The sequence below is a fragment of the Sesamum indicum genome, linkage group LG8 (genome assembly GCF_026168435.1).
Source record: "Sesamum indicum cultivar Baizhima isolate 11 linkage group LG8, ASM2616843v1, whole genome shotgun sequence".
NCBI classification, from domain to species: domain Eukaryota; kingdom Viridiplantae; phylum Streptophyta; class Magnoliopsida; order Lamiales; family Pedaliaceae; genus Sesamum; species Sesamum indicum.
The window spans coordinates 4491482-4513499 of record NC_142664.1 but is presented as its reverse complement, the minus strand read 5'-3'; the positions used below and the strand labels follow the sequence as shown (position 1 = coordinate 4513499).

Here is a 22018-nt window from a genome sequence, read left to right as displayed (position 1 = left end):
GGGCGATGTCGACGTCGCTCAGTCTAGGCGGCGGCGGCGACAGCGACAGCGACAGCGACGACACTGTCGTCGTTATAAATATATATAAATTATTTTATTTATATTATATAGAGTCATATTATATTTATATATATTGTATATATAAATAAAAAATATATTTAAATTACTTAAGGATTGGATCGTTTATTTTTTAGATTCGAGATCAGTGGTTGTTATAAGAAGGGTAAAACGGTTAATTCAGCAAATATTTAATGCCGTTAAAACTTACCTAACGGAAGGGGAGAGTATGCAATATTTTGGAAAATGCATGGGATTTTTTACCTATTGTTTAACACAAAGAATTTTTAGTTAAATTTTAAAAACATAGGGAGGTTTTATGCAATTTACCTTAAAAAGTGGCATTAGGAATTTAACATTTAGCGCACCAATTGTTAAGAGTATAATGATATTTTTAAAATTGCACATGTGGTACACCAAATTAGTTACCCCAGTGGCTTAGTTCTAATATAATAGTAATAGTCGTCATAGTACGTCGTCCCCACATATATATAATAAATAATTTTTTACGTGTTAAAATACATTATAAATAAAAATATTGTATAAACCAACAAATCGTATTTTAAGAAAAAAAAAAGAAAAAGAATAAAACCAAGATAAGGTATTATCGGTACAATAAAAAAATTGATATAGTGGTGTTAAAACTTAAAATGGTATGAAGTAACTCTTGTAGAAAAATAAAAAATAAATTCGGGTGTCATATTTGTCATAAGGGTATAATTTTATCATATTTAAAAAAATTGATGTCAAATGTCGTTAAACACCGTTTGTAAGCGGTAAGTATGATGGGCCTTTCCTTTTTATATTAGAATGGACAGAAATTTCTTTAATAGAATCAGAAATAATATATCAAACAGCATATTTAATTTCCAATTTTTTTAGTACATATTATGGCATAATTCATAATAAATATTTAATGCAATTAATTTAAGAAAATATTAGATAAAGTGACAAATAACTGACCGCATTGAGTCAAAATAGCAAGTTGAGACTCAGAAAGGAGTTATTGATCAAGTATTCTGTCGACCATCGGAGCTCCACTCCCGAGTCCATGGACTAGGGTTCTTCGCGTTCAGATTTCTCACGCAGGAATTGTGGATTCTCCTGTCTGATTCGCAATGGACTTCAAGCTCTCGTTGTTGCTCTCCTCACTCTGCTTCCTTGCTCTCTTTCGCCTCTCTTCGTCAGGTTCGTTTTTGCATTTGTTAGTATTGACTTTTTACTTTCTCCATGTATCTTGAAAATGGAGGGTTGTAGGTAAAATTTGATTTGATGATTTGTGTTTTGGTTCAATATCCGGGTTCATTTATTTTGGAGTTCGGATTGGAATTGCTGCGAGCAGTTGTAGCTTTTGATTCCTGTTGGAGGCTGCATTTTGTTCGGCTAGGACTATTGAGAAGTTTTTAATTTATAAATGCTTCCTGGTGTGAAGGGAATAATGTGGAATATTGTCTTTTTTTTTGTTCCAAAGGATTTATAGGATCTAGATTTTATAATTGAAATTGTGGAGAACATCGTGCTTGCTTGAAGTGTTTGTTTAGTAGTTTCACGGGAGTTCTAATTCGCATGGGTGTATTTTGGGGAACAAGGAACTGAAGAAGTGACCCCTGGTAAAAAACTAGTTATGTAGCTGCTGCTAGTTAGCTAAAGAGGGAACTGTACTTCCGGTAGTTTGATCTGGGGGAATTTGAGATTAGCAGACAGTATGATGAATAAGAAAGACTTATTTTTGAATATGCTGTTGCCTTCTAACTATAATGGAGAATTGAGTATTATACTAATAACTATTTGATTCATAGCAATGGCACATTGTAGTGGAAATGTAAGACACTGTCCTTACTGACAGGACGAAGTAGGAACTACAAATGAAAATGTCCAGAGTTGTGCGATTCTATTTCTTCTATGGTAAAAAAGAAAAACCAAAATATGCTTTGTTGTTGTATGTTTAAGTTACAGCTTCGAGTTGTAATCTCATTTCATTTGTTTGACATATATTAGTGTTGGGCATAGGTTTAAATTTGAGAACCTTTCTCTTGATTTTTTCTTTTCATCAAGTTGCTTTTTTGGCAAACAAGAATTAAGTAAAAAAGCATATTAGGAAATTGAAGTTATTGCTGTGATGTACTAATTCTCAACTTGTTGGCTAAGCATCCCCATGTGTCCGAAGATTATTATTCAATACTTAGTTTAATGTAATTAATTCTCCATTGTATAATGTTATAAAGAATTCATTGTATAAAAGATATTTTGTTATATGGAGTTGACTGCATGCAGCAGATAGGAAAAAAATGCCATTCGGAGGTACTAGTTGATAACGAAGCTAAAGTATCTGTTCTATACTTGTTAATTCCAGTTGCATATGTGTCATTCAGAGTAGACTCTTTATCTGTTCTTTTTAAGTGTATATCAGCATTATAACTACTTATAAACTTGGTGTTGTACTTATCTTGGGAAAAAGAATACACCACTAAGCAGTCATGCTTATGCATGAGGACTTGAAGTACAGAACTGAATCAGTGGCAACTATTTTGATAGGCAAAATTTAAATTTTCGTCCTGTAACTGAAAACACATTTCGTCCTCCACTAAAAAGTTTCTAACACATTTGGTTAAGCAATGATAGCATCAACAAATTAGTCGTACAATTAATAAATATATTTTTCACACATTTATGCGTCTAATTCTAGGATTAAAATTAATTACAGGACTAATGTGCTAAAAAATTAATTTTGAAGGGCTAAATATATCGTTACAACAGGAAGACAAAAAATGAAATTTTGCCTATTTTGATACTACAGGACATTTTTATATAGAACACAATGGACAAATATGTCAAGTCAGACCACTATAAGATGACTCAAGATTTGTTTTGCCTGTTTAATGGTGTTTTTACTTTTTCATTTTCCTCTTTTTGTCATTTTTCTTGCATGTTACTATTGATGTGTTTGTTCTGCATTGAGGTTTAATAGTTTTATACAGCTTCAGGAGAGACAAAATCATTTGAGTCTGTTCCTGATCTTGAAAAGTCCATGTACAAAGAAATTGAGGGATTCCCGTGTGTACGACTGCTCAACCTCTCAGGGGAAATTGGTTGTTCAAGTTGGTATTTTTTTGACATCATTCATGAGATTTGTATTCAGTGCATTATTCAACTCATTCACTAATAATCAATTTGCACTTTAGACCCTGGCCGTGAGAAAGTTGTTGCTCCAATTGTCAGATTTCAGAATGCAAAGGAGTTTGTTGGATCAGCTGCAATATTGGTTTCTATAGATGAATTTGAGAGCTTACTTTCAAGGCATGTAATTTTCCTTCTTATGCATGACCTGAAATTTTTACTGGTCTACTTCTATATTCGAAAGTTTATTTCTCGCATTGTTTGTGTTATTTTGAGCACATAGTAGCCTTCTCTAGGGCTTTATGCCTGTTGCATAATGGAATATTACATCTTAATCATCTTAATAATATTTGTCATTTTGTTAAAGGCCTGATCAAGTATGAAAGTATTCAAAACTTTGTTTAGTTTGTCCCAATTCTTGTTTTCTTACTTTTGCTGTCTCTTTTGTGTGGTGGCCTTGAGAAATAAAACATTCTATGCAATTGTCCCCCAGTTTATCTCTTCAAGTATTAAACATGCCTTGAGGATCCAAATCATTGAAGAATAGTGCCTGCAGACCGGATGTATACAAAACCTGAAAGCTAAGTTACTCCAGATGGAACTCAGTCATGTTCCTTGCTGGTTACTGAGAGATGGGTGACTGCATTACAAAATAAACATAAATAATTGTTATTGACAGGCTAGATTTTTCTTCTTTTGTTCTCATTTCTTCCTTCTGTTTTCATGGGGCTATCTTGTATGTGTAGTTTTAGTCCTCTCTACATGCACATTGTCATATACAGGTGAATCTTGTATATATTATACACACCTCTTTTTTTAATTTGACTTTGCTCTTTGTTGGTGGGATTAATGCTGCAAGCTAAGTAATGATGCTATTATTCTCTAAATTCATCTTACTTGGTTCCTCTGTTCCAGAGTATTAAAGGATTCAGCTTTTTCTAGCAAAGTAGCTGGGATTTTGGTTGAGTCAAGCACTCCGGTTCAAAATGCCAGAATGGGTAATCACTTAATCAACTTTGTTGAGTTTAAGTGACTGAAGAAAAGTGCATCAGAAAATAATCTATCCTATTTTACCTCTCAGGTTTTTCTCCAGATGTTAAGTTTCCACAGGCCGAATTTGCTCCATACCAAAGCAACAATTTTGAATGGAACCCAGATGTATGTTGTGAAAAATGATTAGCATCTCAAATTAACTGTTTTGCATTATTCCCCTCTTTGGAAGTGTCAAGAATATACATCACTTATGCTATTTCTCAAGTTAGATGAAGGTCTTAGGAACAATTGTAATAAGTTGTATTGAGGGTTCTTGACACTGTAAGCTGTACTTGCGTTATATCCATTTGGCTGAAAAGGATTACACCTTAAGTGAGGAAAGAGTATGAGAGGGCTGATTTTCATTTTCTTGGGCATTCCAAGTTTCCAATATTTTGGTGACTTTTATACGCTAGGTTAATTTTCCTTTTTATTTAATAATACTTTCATCATCCACTTCCATTATAAATACCTAAACTGATTAACTGAATCAAAATGTGGTTTCTCAATGTTTTTTTGCTCTTTTATGTACATATTAGTCAGCGATTTTTAAAGTTGTGCTCTGGTAATGCTCAGGTTCTTAGTGGAATGTGGTTGAGAAGCAATAGATATGCTGGGAATTGAAGGAAATAATTAAAACTGGCGTATTCATTGCTCAGTTCAGTTGCTTATATGCCAACTCATGCAGCAATCAGCTTTTGATTTTTCCCTACCACTACCTGGCGATTCAGTTTTTATGAACTAAATATCCTTGTTGGCCATCTGCAGGGTACTGGAGTTATGTGGAAGAATTATAATTTTCCTGTGTTTTTGCTCTCCGAGACTAGCACATCAATCTTGCAAGAGGTAGTTGTTTATTGAAAATTAAATTCTGCTTCATTTTGGGTGGTCCTGTAGGTGCATCTACCTCAATCATTATTGTGCCTGTGTTTGTTTATTTTACAGAGAAGGGTCCAAGTGAAGTAATTACTCTATACACTTTTGCATTTTTCTGTTCGCAAGTGGAAATGGTTTGCTTGTTGAGCTTGTGGCTTTCATGGTTTTTCTAGTTCTCTTGTACCTCAGTTTCTACATGAAAAAAATTCTTGTACATGCAGGCTGCCTTAATGAATGAGAAGAGCGAAATGTCTTATACTGAAAATGTTGCTGAGTTTGATCTAGTTATGCAGGTAAAAAATTCTGCAAGAGGAAATTGATATTTCAACTTCTTCAGTATTATACTGTAATACAGACCACAAAGAATAATGTTAGCAGATTATGTGCATTTTTTTTTTCTACTAGACCACAAAATCCAGTACTCATGATTCGGAATCTTGTTTGAAAGAAGGAACTTGTCTTCCTCTGGGTGGATACAGGTTAGTTTCATAAATTCTAGTTCAAGGAAATTTGTGATGATACTTCTCATTTGTTTATGAAAATTGCTACATATCCTCGTGATGTATATTAATGACAAGATTTACACATTTAATTGCTATTTGTTTGCTTATTTCTTAATTTTCATAGTATTCTTCTTTTTGTTTATGTTGAATCTGGATTTGAGTTTGCAACTTGCAGGAGATACAGTCCGGATTAGGTAGCATAGCGACTGCTATCCTATTTTTTACTGTAGAGCACTCCATCTATGGGCTTTAAAGGTTCCTATAAATTTTCTCAATTGTCTTGTATCCGTTTCTTGCTCCCAATGAGGATGGATGTCAAAGAAATGTAGATATCTGTCAGGCATGCAAATTGCAAAAATACTAGGATGAGAGATTTGATGAAAAATTATATTAAACATTGGACAGTGGCCTGCTTGTGCTTGCAATTTTAGGACATTTGAGTTCATTCATAACATAATGAGTTCTCAAGAAAGAATTTCATTTCAGTGAATCTTAAATTAGACAAAACACAGTTAGTTATTTAGTTAACCAATTGAAATTTTACGTTGTTTTCTGGGATTCTTTTCAAATGATTCCAGTCAAGTAATTTTCTAAATGTAACATGTGTGTTGTTGCGGTCTCACTGGAGTCTATGTTGAATATGTTTATGGCATCAGTATATTGAAGTGTTGAAGTCACATAGTCTGGCAAGTTACATCGTGTTTCTTAAACAGATATTTCTTTCTTTAAGCAGATTTTTTTCTTCCAGAAATACGCATCGAAGGAGTGTATGAGCAGAGAGAGTCAGATCACTAATTTTAGAGTTGTACATGAAACTTTCACTATATACTCTGTTTTCACCTATTGCTTAACATGATTTGCCAATTTGATTGGGGATCTTCAGTCTTGGCTCGAGGAAGCTGTACTTTCGTCGGCTGCACTTCTTTGTTCTAGTACCATAGATATTCATAGACCTGCATATCTTGTTAGATTTTTGGTAATGCCGAAAGATACGGGTAATGATCTAGGCGGACATCTTCGAGATTAGGACGTTAAGTCTTGGGTAACTTGATGGGCTTTAATATACATGCTTTCTAAGTTGTGTCTGTCCTACTCCTGCGTAGGCAATGACTTGTTGGTGAGCTTTACTTCTCTGCAACTCTGGGGTTTCATAAAACATGACAGATTTAATTTGTCTTTTGTGCTTAATTTTTTTATCCTGTGTTGCACAACTGTTGTGAGGTTACATCTCGTGTAGTTCATTGGTTATGATTCTGTATCAGAGTGTTGCAGGTCTGACCTTAGTTTTTTGACCTCCTTATCTTAATTTCAAGGGCAGTGTCTGGTCAGCACTTCCACCAATCAACATTTCGTCTTCGCTAAAGGCAAAACCAATCATTCTGGCAATGACGTCTATGGATTCTGCATCTTTCTTCCGTGATAGAAGCCTCGGCGCTGAGTCCCCTATATCTGTAAGTAACATTTCCTTTTGTGATTCTATATTTTTGTTTCCGTGGCTGAAGATCATCTCCTACTGAGAACGTATACTTGTTAGAAAAGTATCTTCATAATGTTTAAATGCATGTATAGGGATTAATTGCATTGCTTGCTGTGGTTGACGCGCTTTCCCATCTTGATGGCTTGGAAGAACTTAATAAACAGGTTGGTCTTGCGCTGAACAATTTATTTGCTTGTACAGCTTGTCGCTTAAGACTTTCTGTACATTCATTGTAACATGATAATTTAAATTGCTTATATAGGTAATTGCACTTTACCAATCATAATCTCTCCATACATACTAGAATAGCTTCATCTACCTGTTGCTATTCTGCTTATTGTTACAAGTAACTTTTCCTTCATGTGCAGTTACAAAATGTGACAGGCTTTATGTGATCTTTTAAATCTTCATGCACTCTATATGCAAAGACTTAACTCAGATGTTTATATGCTTCAGCTTGTTTTTGTGGTTCTAACTGGAGAATCCTGGGGCTACCTTGGTAGCCGGAGATTCTTTCTAGAATCTGATAAACAATCAGACGCCATGAAAGGACTCGATCTGGCAATGCTTGAAATGGTAATTTCTCATGAACCACTTTATTCTATATTGATTATGGGATTATATGGAAAAACCAAGGTGTACTTGTTTGGCTGGATTTGCTTAACGGTGCTCAGTTATGCACTAGGAAAATTCTGGTATCAACTTTGGGATCCCGCTAATCAAGAAATTATGCCTGTAGGAACAAAATGCTCATTGTTTTGTTGGATGTGTTTAATGTATCAGAATTGTCAGTTCCGCTGAAGTCTTTAAAGTTTTCATTCTTGATTGTTAGTCTTTCTTGTGTTAGAGTCTGCTAGTTCTCATACTCCATCTATTTTGTATTGTTGAAAATAGAGAGACACTACTTATATCTTATCAGAAATTAGGTCTGACGGCACGTGTTTCCAGATGGAGATTCTTGTGCAAAATTGTCTGTGCTAAGTAATGAGCATTATTTCTAGTGGAACTGCAGTATACCTTGATGTCGTGATGGAGCGATGAGTTTTTGAGGTCCAGTTGTTTTGATGGAGTGATGACTTTTTAGGTCCGCTTGTTCTATATGCGTGTTCATTAATGAGCATAAGCTCTAATGGAACATGCAGTATAGCTTAACTGAATGAATGAGTGATGAGTTTTGAAGTCCAGTTGTTTTAGTTGAAGTTAACATGGAAGGCTAGAAACTACTTTTGTCTGGGGATTGTACTTGAAAATTAGTTTGAGGCGTCCCACTCTAAATTTTTGTTACTAATGCTTGGCCTAAGCTGAAAAGAGAATGTGGTTCATTTGAGCAGTATCTTCCAGTCTCGTCCTGCTTGATTTTACCCTGATCCGTTCTGAGTGCTTACTTTTTAAGGTTTAAGATTTGCATTTGTATTTTAACGAATACCGTTGCCTATGTTCTAAACATTAAAAGAATCTCATGCATGTAATGCCATATATTTGGGCAAATAAAACTGTTTACTGTGTTTATGATTTCTATGTAGGTACTTGAAATTGGATCAGTTGGAAAGAGCTTTTCTCAGGGCAACAAGACATTTTTTGCTCATACTGCAGGGGTAAACTACTGCTTGGTCTAGCTACTGGAGTGTCCTGACCCAATTTAACAACTTTTTCTTGTTTGCTATCTTTATTGTTTTATGAAGCAACCATTTGACTTAAAATTTAAGCTTACAGTATCAATATGGCAGGCTGCATCCTCTGTTAATGGAACATTTAATGTGCTGCAACGTGCACAAGATTCCTTGGTAACTGAAAGCATTATGGTCAAAAGAGCCAGCACAACAAATCCTGGGGTTCCCCCATCCTCGCTAATGACATTTCTGAGGAAGGTCAGTACCAAAACCTTCTGAAAGTACAAAGTTGGATTTTCTAGCTTCATCTTGTGCCGTTGATGGCATCAGTATGAAGCTTCAATCCATATCCTAGCTATATGGGCACCCATGAGGGCAAATAGATGAAAAACAAATAAATGGATAATTAATAACCTAGAGAAAAGAAAAGTAGATGCAGAAAATGTCTCTCCTGTTTCTCCCATTACTTATTATAGCTGGTAATATGGTTCTCTTGAATAATTATCTGGACAGAGATAATTCTAGTTCTTAATTGAGAGGAAGGTACAACTTAGATGACTTCTGCTAAGCCTAACATGACAAAACTTTATGGAATCGGTGAGATTTCCTAAGAATGCCCCGGAGAATAGAGGGACACTTGATGATTATTATCATGTAAAGGTTTGTGCATTAAATTCCTGTTATGAATATTTCCCTTTTCCATATCAAATGAAGTTTCTTTTTACATGAGGAAAGATGCATAAAACATAAGTTACATAATTACAATGATTTATTTTCCTCTGTGGGTATTTGGATTGTGTTTAGAGGTTAGTGTATGTCTGACACCTAAATCATATAAATATGCAGTATTAGAATATCAAAATATAGTACCAAAACAAATCACCAGTGGGTATGACATTATTATAAAACTAGGCACTTAAGTTCCAATCTCCACTAATTAAATAATAATTATAATAATAATATAAGAAGATATCTGGAAAAATAATTGGAAAATTAGTAATTTAAACTTACCCATCTGTACATTATAGTATGACCCCCATATAGGGTTTGCTGAATTATGTGGTTTCTCTTGTTTGCAGAAACCCCAAATTTCTGGCTTTGTCTTGGAAGACTTTGACTCTACTTTTAGCAACAAGTTCTATCACAGTCATCTTGATGAACTATGTTAGTGAACCCAAATTCGTTTATTCTTTTATTTACTTTCTTCGATTCCTTTTAGGAGTATGTAATATGCACATCAGTTGTATAATCTATACTGTATGTTCTAAACAGAGGACATGTTGCTTTGATGCAGCAAATATAAGCCCTTCATCCATTGTGGCAGCTGCTTCCCTTGTTGCTCGAACTCTATACATCCTTGCTGGTGGCAAAGATTCGGCTATAAATACTATAAAAGTCAATGCCTCTTTGGTGGAAGAACTTCTAGGTTGCCTATTAGCTTGTGAACCTGGATTATCATGCGGGCTGGTGAAGCACTATATATCTCCTTCAACAACTTGCCCAAGCCACTATGTAGGTGTCATTTTGGGAGAACCATCATCTGCACTTTATCCTGCTTATGCTGGGGATGTTTCAAGGTTTGTGTGGAACTTTTTAGCAGATAAGACATCAATCTCATTGAGAAATGTAGGCTCTTCGTGCGCAAAAGCTTGCAGTGGTGTTGGTGAATTGTGCATTAGAGGAGAGGCTGATGGCAAAGGTGTCTGCGTTATCTCAACCACCAGGTATCATAGGCTCATGTCAACTGTTGCTTGATAATGCAGCTGCACTGAATAATAATCGATGGCAATGGGTACTGTTAAAACCCAGACCTTCCTCATGGACTAGAATCGACTACATTATTGTACATATTTTTGGAATTTATTATATATATACTAATATATATATCTTTAACGTGTATATTACATATATACTCACGTATAAATCATAAATATAATTCATTTTATATCAAAATAATAATGGAAAGTAATGAAACTTACACTTTAATATATATGAAAGTAATAAGATATGTTTGTTTGTAATTTTTCATGTATCAAAAACTGAAACTTGGACATATAAATTTATATATAATTAGTTTTTTTGTTAAAAATATAATTTTCTCATACTTAGAAAGTTGTGATTATATTAATTAATAAAATATATATGTAAAAATTATTTTTGAATTTTTAAAAATTATAAAGTAGGTCTATAGTGGGTCCAATCTGTTGGGTTTGTGTTCGGGACACTGGTTTTGGCAAACCCACCTTAGGCTCAACACATTACATCCTTAGCAGTGATAGATCCAATAAAGCAACATTTAGCTTGAAGCTATGTAGTGTTTAATTTTTATAGCAAACAGTAGATGAGTTCTTAATGTGTGTAACTGAATAAATGAGACAATGTTGTATGCTATAATAACAGAGAGAGACTGAGATTTGTCCCATGTGTCTTCATATGTGCATATAAATGTGAGGAACAACCTTGCTTGGATTATAGTTTTTAATTCTGCTTGATCTGTATGATGACTGGTTCCTTGATCAGTTACCAATCAATAACTTATTCTGTGCTAATCAGTTTCCACATACTTCAGGTATGTTCCTGCATATTCAACTCGTTTGAAGTATGAATCGGGCAGCTGGATAGTGCTACCCAACAATTCCTCAGATAACATGGATGTTGATGATCCAGTTTGGACTGAAAGTAATTGGGACATAATAAAGGTCAGGATGTACAGAGTCCAAAATTCATCCTACGATTACCTAATTTTGCTGTTGGGTATCATTGTGACACTTTTGGCTTACATTTTAATAGAGATAGCTAAAAGTGTCATTAGAAAGGCTTTGAAACAGGAGTGACATACTATTCTTTTGGCGAGTCCGACTGCTGAAATAGCCGTAAGCTGGCTAATTTGCACTCTTTGCACATGTTAGCAAACTAGAGATATTGCTGATAGGAAACAGGAAATTGGAAAGTGTAAAGAACCATATTCTGTAGCAGTGACCCAAATGGGATGAGAAACTATTCCAATTTTTATGTGATCCTGGATGTAGTTTTTTGGACCTATTTAGACATCATTGCCAATTAGCGATATTAGAACGATGTACGATACCTAAATATGTTACATTGTTGTTAAATGCACTTATTTTCTCAAATTGTCTGACTGCGAGAAGAGTTAGTTGAGACAAGTTGAGGAAACGGTGGAAGCCAAGAAATTTAGTGGATCTCTTGTTTCCTTACTGTTGTATCGTTTGTCCTCTCTGATCTTTCGTTTTCAGGGCCAAAACCTGCCGAAGAGGAAACGAAATGGCTAGCTATTAATGGGTTTAATGCAATTTATTTTTTATATTATTATAAATGAACAATTGTCTTTTTATGATAAAAATATAAGAAGGTAAATTGTTTCATCTTAATAAATTCAAGGGGTAAAATGCAGTATTTTAAAAAATACTGAAAAGTAACTTATTGTATTTTTTTTTTATAAAAAAGTAATTTGCACATTTATATTGTCACATAGGAATTATTTGCATTTTTCCCATAACAAATATTAAGTGATGTGAGTAATGTCATAACATCATATTATAAGTCATATCGCTAACTTGACATGAATCTTTCAATTTCTGTACTTAGTATTTTCACATTCAATTTACATATGAAAAATTCGTGAAAATTTATTATTTATGAAACTTATTCGGAGCTTAGGAACATAACTAAAATTTGGGTTTAATTACGCTTACAATTTTTCTAAAAATATGAAATTACACTTTTCCCTAACAAAACTTTTAAAATAAATCTTGCATCCCTTTTGAGACTTGAGCAAAAGAACTACATGACTTTATAATTTTACACCTCATTCAACATTCTATATAAATTATTAATAATATAATTAATTTTTTATTCATCAACAGTTATTTTTTATTTAATGGAAATAATTTAAGAATAATATTTTATTACAGTTACACTATTTTATTTATTATATATGTATATACGTTCTTTGTTAATAAATTATACGAAATGGTGAATGAGGGATAAAATAAAAATTTATGAATTTTCTTATTTATGTTGGTATTTTATATTTAAACCATAATAGAAGAATATAACTTCCGACCAAGAATTTTAAAAGTGTGATATTAATTTTTTATTTTAAAAGTATAATTTGGTATATTTAGAGTGAGTTTAAATGTAATTAAATCTAAACTTGATCCCATTCACATTGGGCCCTATTTTGGCAGGCCCATGAGCCGAGTGGGCTACCGACTTGACTACCTGTACCCATTTACTCGACACCCATATGAATACGGATCCTCCTCTCCAAAATGAAATTGTGGAGAACACAACCACACGCTGCAGCACCTCACTCCCCCCGACTTCTGAAAATCGCTTCTCCCAGCAATCCGGGAGCGTAATCGTGTGAAACCACTGAAATGGGACTCGGTCAACTCGCTTCTCGGGCCCTTTTGCGATCTACCGGGCTCACGGCCTCCAAACCCCATCGCCTCCTCCTCCGTCGCGCCGTCGTCTCCACGCCGGAGCTTCACAACTCCGAAGCAGCTGCTGTGGAGGCTCCGCCTGAACCAGATCTCCCGAAGAGGACTCCTGTGGCTGGCGCTAGGGTCCACTTCCCCAACCCGGATGACGCCATCGAGGTGTTCGTCGATGGGTACCCGGTCAAAATCCCTAAGGGAATGACAGTGCTTCAGGCCTGCGAGGTCGCCGGTGTTGATATCCCGAGGTTTTGTTATCACGACCGCCTCTCCATCGCCGGAAACTGCCGCATGTGCCTTGTCGAGGTCGAGAAATCACCCAAGCCGGTCGCCTCCTGCGCCATGCCAGCTCTCCCAGGTATGCTTCTGATTTTGTGTGTTCTTGAATGTTGACCATCTGGTGGAATGCCTAATTTGGCTTTGTTGGTGATGCTTAAAATTTCGGGTCTTTTTGGTGGTTTAATCTAGATTGGACTGAATGTCGTAAATGTCGTCAACGCTGTCAAGTTTAATGCTTTTATGATCTGAATATGAAGAATAACCTTGAATTTTATGAAATCGGTAGTACTGTTAGCTGCATTACTGTTCTAACAGATTAATAAGCCTATTAGATTTGCTTTGTTTTACTGCTTTTTCTTCTTGTTTAAGGGGAAATTCTTGGTCTTTTTATGAAGTAATTGTTCATGGTATCTGCACTGTTAATATGAGCTTTATATGGTCCTAAACAGATGAAATGATGTGAGATTTACTTCTTTTACCAGTTTCCATGAGATATTATATGTATGAATTAAGAGAGAGAGATGACATATGAGGATGTGCATGCACACTGCCGTTGGTTCATATCCATATACCGGACTTTGGTATTATTGACAAAGATGATCAAGTCTTAAATGAACTTCTATTGGGAGTCTTCATCTCCCACTGGGTGATCTGAGTAATGGCTAGGATGCTTAAGACGTTTGTAGTTTTGCTGGGATTTCTATTGTTTGATCATTCATGTTGTATGTTTGGCTCTTAAAGTGCACAAACTATGGCAATCACCTTCTTCATTTGATTGTCTTTGACTCGTCCTATGTCACTCATTTCTTCCGACTTTATTGTTTGTACAATATGTCCCCAGGAATGAAAATCAAGACTGATACACCTCTTGCAAAGAAGGCAAGAGAAGGGGTGATGGAGTTTCTTTTGATGAATCATCCACTGGACTGCCCAATTTGTGATCAGGGAGGAGAGTGCGATCTCCAGGATCAGTCTATGGCTTTTGGTTCTGATCGAGGTCGTTTTACTGAAATGAAGAGATCAGTAGTTGATAAGAACCTTGGCCCATTGGTGAAGACTGTGATGACTCGGTGTATCCAGTGCACAAGGTGTGGATCTACGTATTTGTGCTTCTATTCAATGTCTTGCTGTGGAGATGTATATTGACCACGGCTGCAAATTCTGTGTATATTGTATCAAGTGGCAAGAACCAAACACGTCATATGAAATAAATAAACACCTTATGTGAAGTTTTGAACCAGGCTAAAGGTATAAATTAATAAGTCTTGGCTAGTGTTTTTATTGCATTTATTAGCATGAACCTAGAAGCCTAACAAAGAGACTTAGCTGATTGGTAGTTTTTGGATAAAGCTTGAGCTTTTGGCTACAAGAGGTTTATGTTGCATAGTTGTTATCTTTAGCCCAATAACTACGTGATGTTAAACAGTTTGCATGTTTAGGACTTGCTTTATGTTCATAATTTCTTTTACTATAACTCTGCTTATATAGCACAGCTTCTTGAACCCATTTTTTTATAAGAAATAGTAGTGAAAATAAGCTCAAAGAAAACAAAAGGAAGTCTTGGGACTATCTAGGTGATGTCATTTAATGAAAAGAAATGTTTCATCATTCCTAAGTATTATCATCTTTTCCTTCTCCTACCTGCTGGCCTACTTGTAAATAATTTTATCTGGCATATTAAAGTTATTTATTCTGAGTATGAAGAAACATATGCAATTGGAATCAGTATTGACTCATGGCTTGTGTTTTTATATGGGCATGGTTATCAAATAGATGTGTGAGGTTTTCAACAGAAATAGCTGGTGTCCAAGATCTCGGCATGTTGGGTCGTGGCAGTGGAGAAGAAATTGGAACCTATGTAGAAAAACTTATGACAAGTGAATTGTCGGGGAATGTGATAGATATTTGTCCTGTCGGCGCTCTGACATCAAAGCCTTTTGCCTTTAAAGCCCGTAACTGGGAGCTAAAGGGAACAGAGAGCATTGATGTCACAGATGCAGTTGGTTCAAATATTCGCATTGATAGTAGAGGTCCTGAGGTCATGAGGATTCTGCCACGATTGAATGAGGTAATTTGAGATCTACCCTAATTTTTGTTTAAGCTTCTGAGTTGTTATTTCGTTCAGATTTTGTTAATAAACAGGGGCTAGTAGGATTTGTTGGCCCAAGTGCTAAAGAAATTTCAAGACCTAATTTGGCTCAATCAAGTATTATATAATTATATTGAAATGCTTAATGTGAATTTGTCCATTATTTAACAATCATTCAATTTCTTTACATTCCTATTGCTGGTAATTTGTCCTTAAATCTTCCATGTGGCATATTTCATGTCTTAATTAGATCTAGGAATTTAACTGTCACTAGAGTTTAGTTCAAATGAGATATTCATCACTGTTATTGTTGTTAAATCTTCCGTGGCACATTCACATCCCAATTAAATATAGGAGTTTAACTCCTTTGAAATTGAGTCAAATGCTTAATATCAAAACTTAGGTGCAAGACATGGACATGCAAGCATATACTGTCTTCAAATGCATGGGTTAAATAATTTAATCATGTTTTCTGTGGTTATTATCTCTTTACGATTAACTTCCGATGTGTAAGTCTTTATGTTATCAGCATTATGCTTTCTGCATTTATGTTTAACCAATATCATGATATTTTGAATTAGAAATTCATTTACCCATATAATAGTTCATTTCACAGCATCCTGAAACATCTTTGTACGTCTCCCGGTGCACATCTGCAGGACATTAATGAAGAATGGATATCAGATAAAACACGTTTCTTCTATGATGGTCTTAAGAGGCAAAGGCTAAATGATCCCATGATCCGCGGTGCAGATGGACGCTTTAAGGCTGTGAGCTGGCGTGATGCACTGGCAGTGGTCGCTGAGGTCATTCACCAAGTTAGGCCACAGGAAATTGTTGGAGTTGCTGGTAAGCTGTCTGATGCAGAATCTATGATGGCACTGAAGGACTTCTTAAATAAGATGGGGTCAAATAACATCTGGTGTGAAGGAAATGGCCCAAGTCCAAATGCTGACCTGCGTTCTGGATATATTATGAACACTAGCATCAGTGGATTGGAGAAAGCAGATGTTTTCCTTTTAGTTGGTACACAGGTAACAATCTTGCTATTGGTGTATGATGGTTATTGTAGCATCTGCATTCAAATTTTTTGATTTTAAAACAAGTTCACACTCATTCTTAGATTCACTTTTGCCCCTTTTATTGCATTCTTTACAAAGCTCAGCATGAATCAATTGAATTAGTCATTTTGGTGTTCAAAGGCCATCTGTTCTCAACTTTTACGTACTAGTTTGAAGGTCTTGCAACGACTGATTTATTGCTGTTGATGGAACTGCTTGTTCTTATTGAGAATTACCAATTGTAGCCCACAAATGTTGATATGAGGGCTAGGTGGCGCCAATTTTCCAGTTTGGATAATATCTTTTGGAGATAAAAAATCTAGTAGGTTCTAGGATAATTAAGGGGATTGCAAGAAAGGATAGGATTGATTAGAGGACATCGATTTATAATTCTGTCACTGTGTGTAGGATAATGTCTAAGATAATTTGGACTGAGAATTGAAAGTGTTGGCAGCAAGATTAAGACTAATGGGTGATGGGTGATCTAATTGGGGTTATTGGTTGCACATCTAGTTGGCATTGAGATGAATAATGAGTTGCGGAGAATTTGGGAGCTGGGAGATTGCAACCAGGGAATGTGGGAGCTAGTTGTGATGTAAGATGGTGGAAAGCCCCACTCCACCTGCAACCACACACCCTGTTCTTTTCTTTAAAATCCATGCACACTATTGGCTCAGATATGAGGTGGATTTGTTATTGCAGAGCAATTTAATGAAACTGAAAAAAAAAAAAAAAAATTGAAATGTGGACAAATATCATTTTATTTTTTGCATGGATAAGTCTAGTATTCTTTTGGACTCTCTTCTTTGTTGACTTTTGACTCGTTATGAAATTGCCAGCCAAGGGTAGAAGCTGCCATGGTGAATGCCAGAATTCGGAAAACAGTTCGAGCAACTAACGCTAAGGTTGGTTACATCGGCCCATCAGCTAATTTCAACTACGATCACGAACATCTTGGCACAGGCCCTGAAACACTAACTGAACTTGCTGAGGGACGCCATCCATTCTGTTCTGCCCTATCAAATGCTAAGAACCCTGCCATTATTATTGGGGCTGGAATATTCGGACGGAAGGACAAGGATGCAATTTTCTCAGTCGTCGAGACAATTGCCAAAAATATAAATGCAGTACGACCTGATTGGAATGGGCTCAATGTGCTGCTGCTTAATGCTGCCCAAGCTGCTGCTCTGGACCTTGGGCTTGTGCCAGAGTCGGACAAAAGCATTGAATCTGCCAAGTTCATCTACTTGATGGGTGCTGACGATGAGAACGTGGATAAACTCCCTGATGATGCTTTTGTGGTTTACCAAGGTCACCATGGTGATCGTGGTGTGTATCGTGCCAATGTAATTTTACCAGCATCAGCTTTCACTGAGAAAGAAGGCACATATGCAAATACAGAGGGGTGTGCTCAAACGACCGTACCTGCAGTCCCAACAGTCGGCGATGCCCGGGATGACTGGAAAATAATTCGGGCATTGTCCGAGGTGGCAGGTGTTCCTCTGCCATACGACACACTCAGTGGTATTAGATCCCGAATAAGGACTGTGGCACCCAACCTTTTGCATGTTGACGAGAGAGAGCCTGCTGCATTTTCAAGTGCTTTCTTGAGACCTGAGGTCAAGGACAAGCCAGATAAGGCTCCTTTTGAAACTGCTGTCGACAACTTCTATATGACAGACTCAATCACTAGGGCATCAAAGATCATGGCACAATGCAGTGCATTGTTGTCGAAGAAGTGATAACTGGATTTCGACACTTTTGAATAAGGTATCATTTTCACTTTTTCTTGGTGCAGTTGTTTGGATTCATTTTCAGGACAAAGAACATGCAATTAAAGTGTACCTTGTAATGCGGTGCAGCGCCATAATGTTGTCCTCATAAATGGCTAGAAAATGAAAACTGATTCATTACTTTCTTAACATCTAGCCGTATAGACATCTTCCAAGGTGTGTGCCCTTTTTGTAACTCAGCACTAAACTTTTTTCTGTTGTGAGATCAGCAGCTGCATTGGCATCTGTTTATAGTGATCAACTGTGAAGGTGATGTTTTCTGAATAAGAGGTGGCAATACACTGCTTTCTTCACACAAGGAGTGTGTTACTAATTAAATTGTTATATGAATTAAGGTACGTGGAAAATTGTAATAAACTGCAACTTATTTCACCATCAGAATATAGATTGATCTATTCATTTTTAGAGTAAATTATATTGACATCCCTTGAGATTAGGCTAATTACACAAACACTCCCAATCTTTTGCTAAATTACATAGTGCTAGCCTAATATTTTTCAGGAGGTATTTGTATAAATATAATTATAACTATAATGTTGGGCGATCTAGTCGTAATTTTGCCTAGTGTGGGGGGGGGGGGGATGTAGTTGTAATTTTGCCTAGTGTAGGGGTTGTTTTAGTATTTTGGCCTAACTTGAGGGGATAATTGCTTTTCCTAATTTTTAAATTTCTTTAGTTTCAACATTGTTTATCTTATGTTGATGAATTCGTGACTTTTCCAAACGATAATATCTAGCACTTTAAACTCGACGGTATTTATTCTGTTCATAAGTTTATGTGATAATAGAGTAATTACTTGGTCCGACACTCCAGAATTCCAACAAATATAGTGTAGTATTATTATTCTTAGTCCCTATTATTTAAATAATAATAATAATTATAAAATCTTACAAAACTTATATTTTTTAGTTAATATTTAGAATTTTCTTGGAGTGGAAATCCAGCTGCCCGTAAATTAGTCCAGCCCCATCCAAGTTTTTCCCTTTGAAAATCTTTGAAAGACCAATCGATTCAAACGTCTGAAAAATCCGTATTTCCATTGTTCTAAACATTCTCTCCAAGACTAGTTATCTTACACCTCCGCACTTCTTTCCCTTTTTTTCTTTGTTTTTTTTGAGTGAATCGATTACCATTATATTATAAATTTACCATTAACGAATATATTGATTTGCATATTATTATTACCATCTGATAAAACTTATAATAATCAACAATTACTACTAAAGTAAATTAATATCTCTAGATGGATGAGATTTAAACTCACAACTTCAACTTTGTCAACTATATTAATCTACATGGGGTGTCATAATCCTCTCTTTTCCATCCAGTTGTGGGTAGTCGCCATCGCAAGTGGAGTTCTTCCTTCTGGAACAATCGTATTGACATTAGCATATATGTGGAGTGAACAGAAGATAAGAGTTCAAGGATGTGATTAAGCATGTGGTCCAAGAACAAGTATGGGCATCCATACATCACTGCTTTCAATTAAAGGTGTCCTTATTAGATAGATATATTAATGCTCATGACACGGTTTGAGGAACAGGTGGTGATGTTGATGTCATGATGCATTGCATGCATGTACATCCCAAGAGACATTGTAGTAGTTGGAGTTTCAATAATGTATGTATGTATGCATGTATGTGCATACTCTTCCATATAACATTCTTTTTCTGTCCTGTCGTTTCACAAGCCTCAACTCATTTTTTGTGTTGATCTGCATGCCAAATTAAGGCTTTGATTAAGTGTTTCTGTCCTTGCTGTGGTCCCTCAGGTTGACGGAATCTTTCAAATGTGTTTGTGCTTACAAAAGTCCTACACTAGAAGAACTTGGTTATAACCCTACACCACAAAGCACCATTCACACGCAAGTGTATTACATTTGTTATATAATTAGTTTAGGTTCGGCTAAATATGATGTGTGTTAGAACTTCCTATAATGGGTACGAGGTAAAACTCAAAAGTATTAAGTGTAATAAAGAGCATATACCTTGACATTTGGGAGCTACGAGATCTATAGAAATGACTGAGTTATACAATTTATTGTGGAACATTGATCCAATTTTGATCAGAGGATCATGGCGATCAAGCAAATTCCCAGATTGATTTCGGATTGGACCGACCCGAGGGAAAAGTTCTAAGATCTTGGGACTATTTGACCATTTTGATGATGCTCGTAGACACTAGACAGTTCATTTGAGATAGCCTAAGTATGGTCCACACATCAGTCAAAACTGAAGATTGACTGTCAATAGATATATGAGAATAGCTCATGAATATTGATCGTGTGCATTCATGGTCTTGTTTCTTTTTTCTTGACATTCGAAGGGGTAGAGCAAAAATTCCATTATAGAGGAGGGAGAGGTCTTTCCGGTAGATGCTTTATCTTCCTGCATACAAATATATAAGATATAAGTTTATGGGTAAATTATATCCACCCTCGATGAAATTTGATATAATTATAAATACTTTTGATTGTTTGAAAATTATAAATATTCCCTTTATTTTAACATTCATTTAATAATGAGCTTATTTCATTAGTCTCTGCTAGGTGTTAGGTTTTTATTTAATTTTTATCGCGAACGGACTTGGAAACAAAGCTTTTAGTGGCAAGTATTGAAAACAGACGTAAGCGGTATATTGAAGCCAATTTCATTGAAACATATAGAAAACAATCAATGAAACATTAAAGCAAATATGTTGAATAGAACAAAGTAGTAAAATTAGCTTAAACGAGTTCTACAGTGACGACTCATGTTATATCAAGTGGATATACATCTTAGTTGATATCGCTTCCATTTGTCAACTCATCATCTTCTTCAGGATATTCCATTGGGTCCTATGAATCTTCCTCTGGATGCTTAGGATGCTCCTCTAGTAGGTGTTTTAGAGTTTCTCTGAGCCCTCTCACCTTGTTGTGAAGCTGATAGTCCTCTTGATTGAGTTGATTTAACTTATAGTCATGGTCAGACTTTAGAGCTTCTATCTCCCATTAGAATTGTGCATTTTATCTTCCAGTTCTATACCACCCTTTGATACCAGTGGTAGTAATACACTTGCTTGGACAGATCATTCCTTAGTTCTTCCATTTCATCGTGTTTGTCTCATAACTCCCGTTGCAAAATAGCTATCAAGCTGTAAAGTGGTCGTCTGGGTTAGAAGATTGTGAAGTGTCAAATTTTGTTTGTCTTGAAGAAATTAAACTCTCTGTATTCAGTGTTTCGGGTACATCATTACTTCTCCTATGATAGGACGATTCTACTTTTTCAATAATACTGAAAAACACCTTGAAAAATACTTACTTGCCTCAAGAGGAAAATTGAACAGCCCAATTAGTTCATCAACAGGATGGATAAGGGCCCATCAACAGGAAAGAAAAGCCCACAGGCTTACTTGCTATTTTACCAAACTAACATGCCCAAGAAATAAGCCCAATCCAGTCGGACACTTCGCCATATAGTCGGGAAGACATATCATATAGCTTGCAAACACGTTTGTACACATCACCCTGAAATATCTCCAAGTGGTTCCAGGTAAATTGGGCATAAATCAGCTGGAAAGTCTATGGATAATTAATTCTCAAAATTGTAGACAGATTTGGCAGAGTTTCGTCCAGCTCACATATCTCAACTGATACTTATCCAAATTATGACGGTTTGTTGCGAAT

The 22018-nt window shown here is 35.7% G+C and overlaps 2 protein-coding genes across 3 annotated transcripts; both read left to right on the top strand.

Annotated features, from left to right (window-relative positions):
• The first annotated feature begins 1025 nt into the window (after positions 1 to 1025).
• On the top strand, positions 1026 to 11803 carry LOC105167755 (Zn-dependent exopeptidases superfamily protein). Its single transcript, XM_011087574.3, has 16 exons — positions 1026 to 1245; positions 3036 to 3155; positions 3240 to 3354; positions 4090 to 4172; positions 4256 to 4332; positions 4975 to 5052; positions 5304 to 5375; positions 5488 to 5561; positions 6904 to 7036; positions 7155 to 7226; positions 7519 to 7638; positions 8586 to 8657; positions 8790 to 8930; positions 9752 to 9836; positions 9967 to 10396; positions 11242 to 11803. Exons 1-16 carry the CDS (start codon positions 1176 to 1178, stop codon positions 11504 to 11506), a joined length of 2007 nt encoding a protein of 668 aa, XP_011085876.1. The 5' UTR covers positions 1026 to 1175; the 3' UTR covers positions 11507 to 11803.
• Positions 11804 to 12953: 1150 nt separating this feature from the next.
• EMB1467 (NADH-ubiquinone dehydrogenase) lies at positions 12954 to 20030 on the top strand. 2 transcript variants are annotated; one of them, XM_011087573.3, is made up of 6 exons: positions 12954 to 13490; positions 14253 to 14499; positions 15185 to 15479; positions 16160 to 16534; positions 17401 to 18331; positions 19683 to 20030. In XM_011087573.3, the coding sequence occupies exons 1-5, from the start codon at positions 13073 to 13075 to the stop codon at positions 18301 to 18303; spliced, it is 2238 nt and encodes a 745-aa protein (XP_011085875.1). In that variant the 5' UTR covers positions 12954 to 13072; the 3' UTR covers positions 18304 to 18331; positions 19683 to 20030. The 2 variants fall into 2 exon arrangements, with proteins under 2 accessions (XP_011085875.1, XP_011085874.1); XM_011087572.3 differs by lacking the exon at positions 19683 to 20030 and having other exon boundaries at positions 17401 to 18579.
• Positions 20031 to 22018: the final 1988 nt, after the last annotated feature.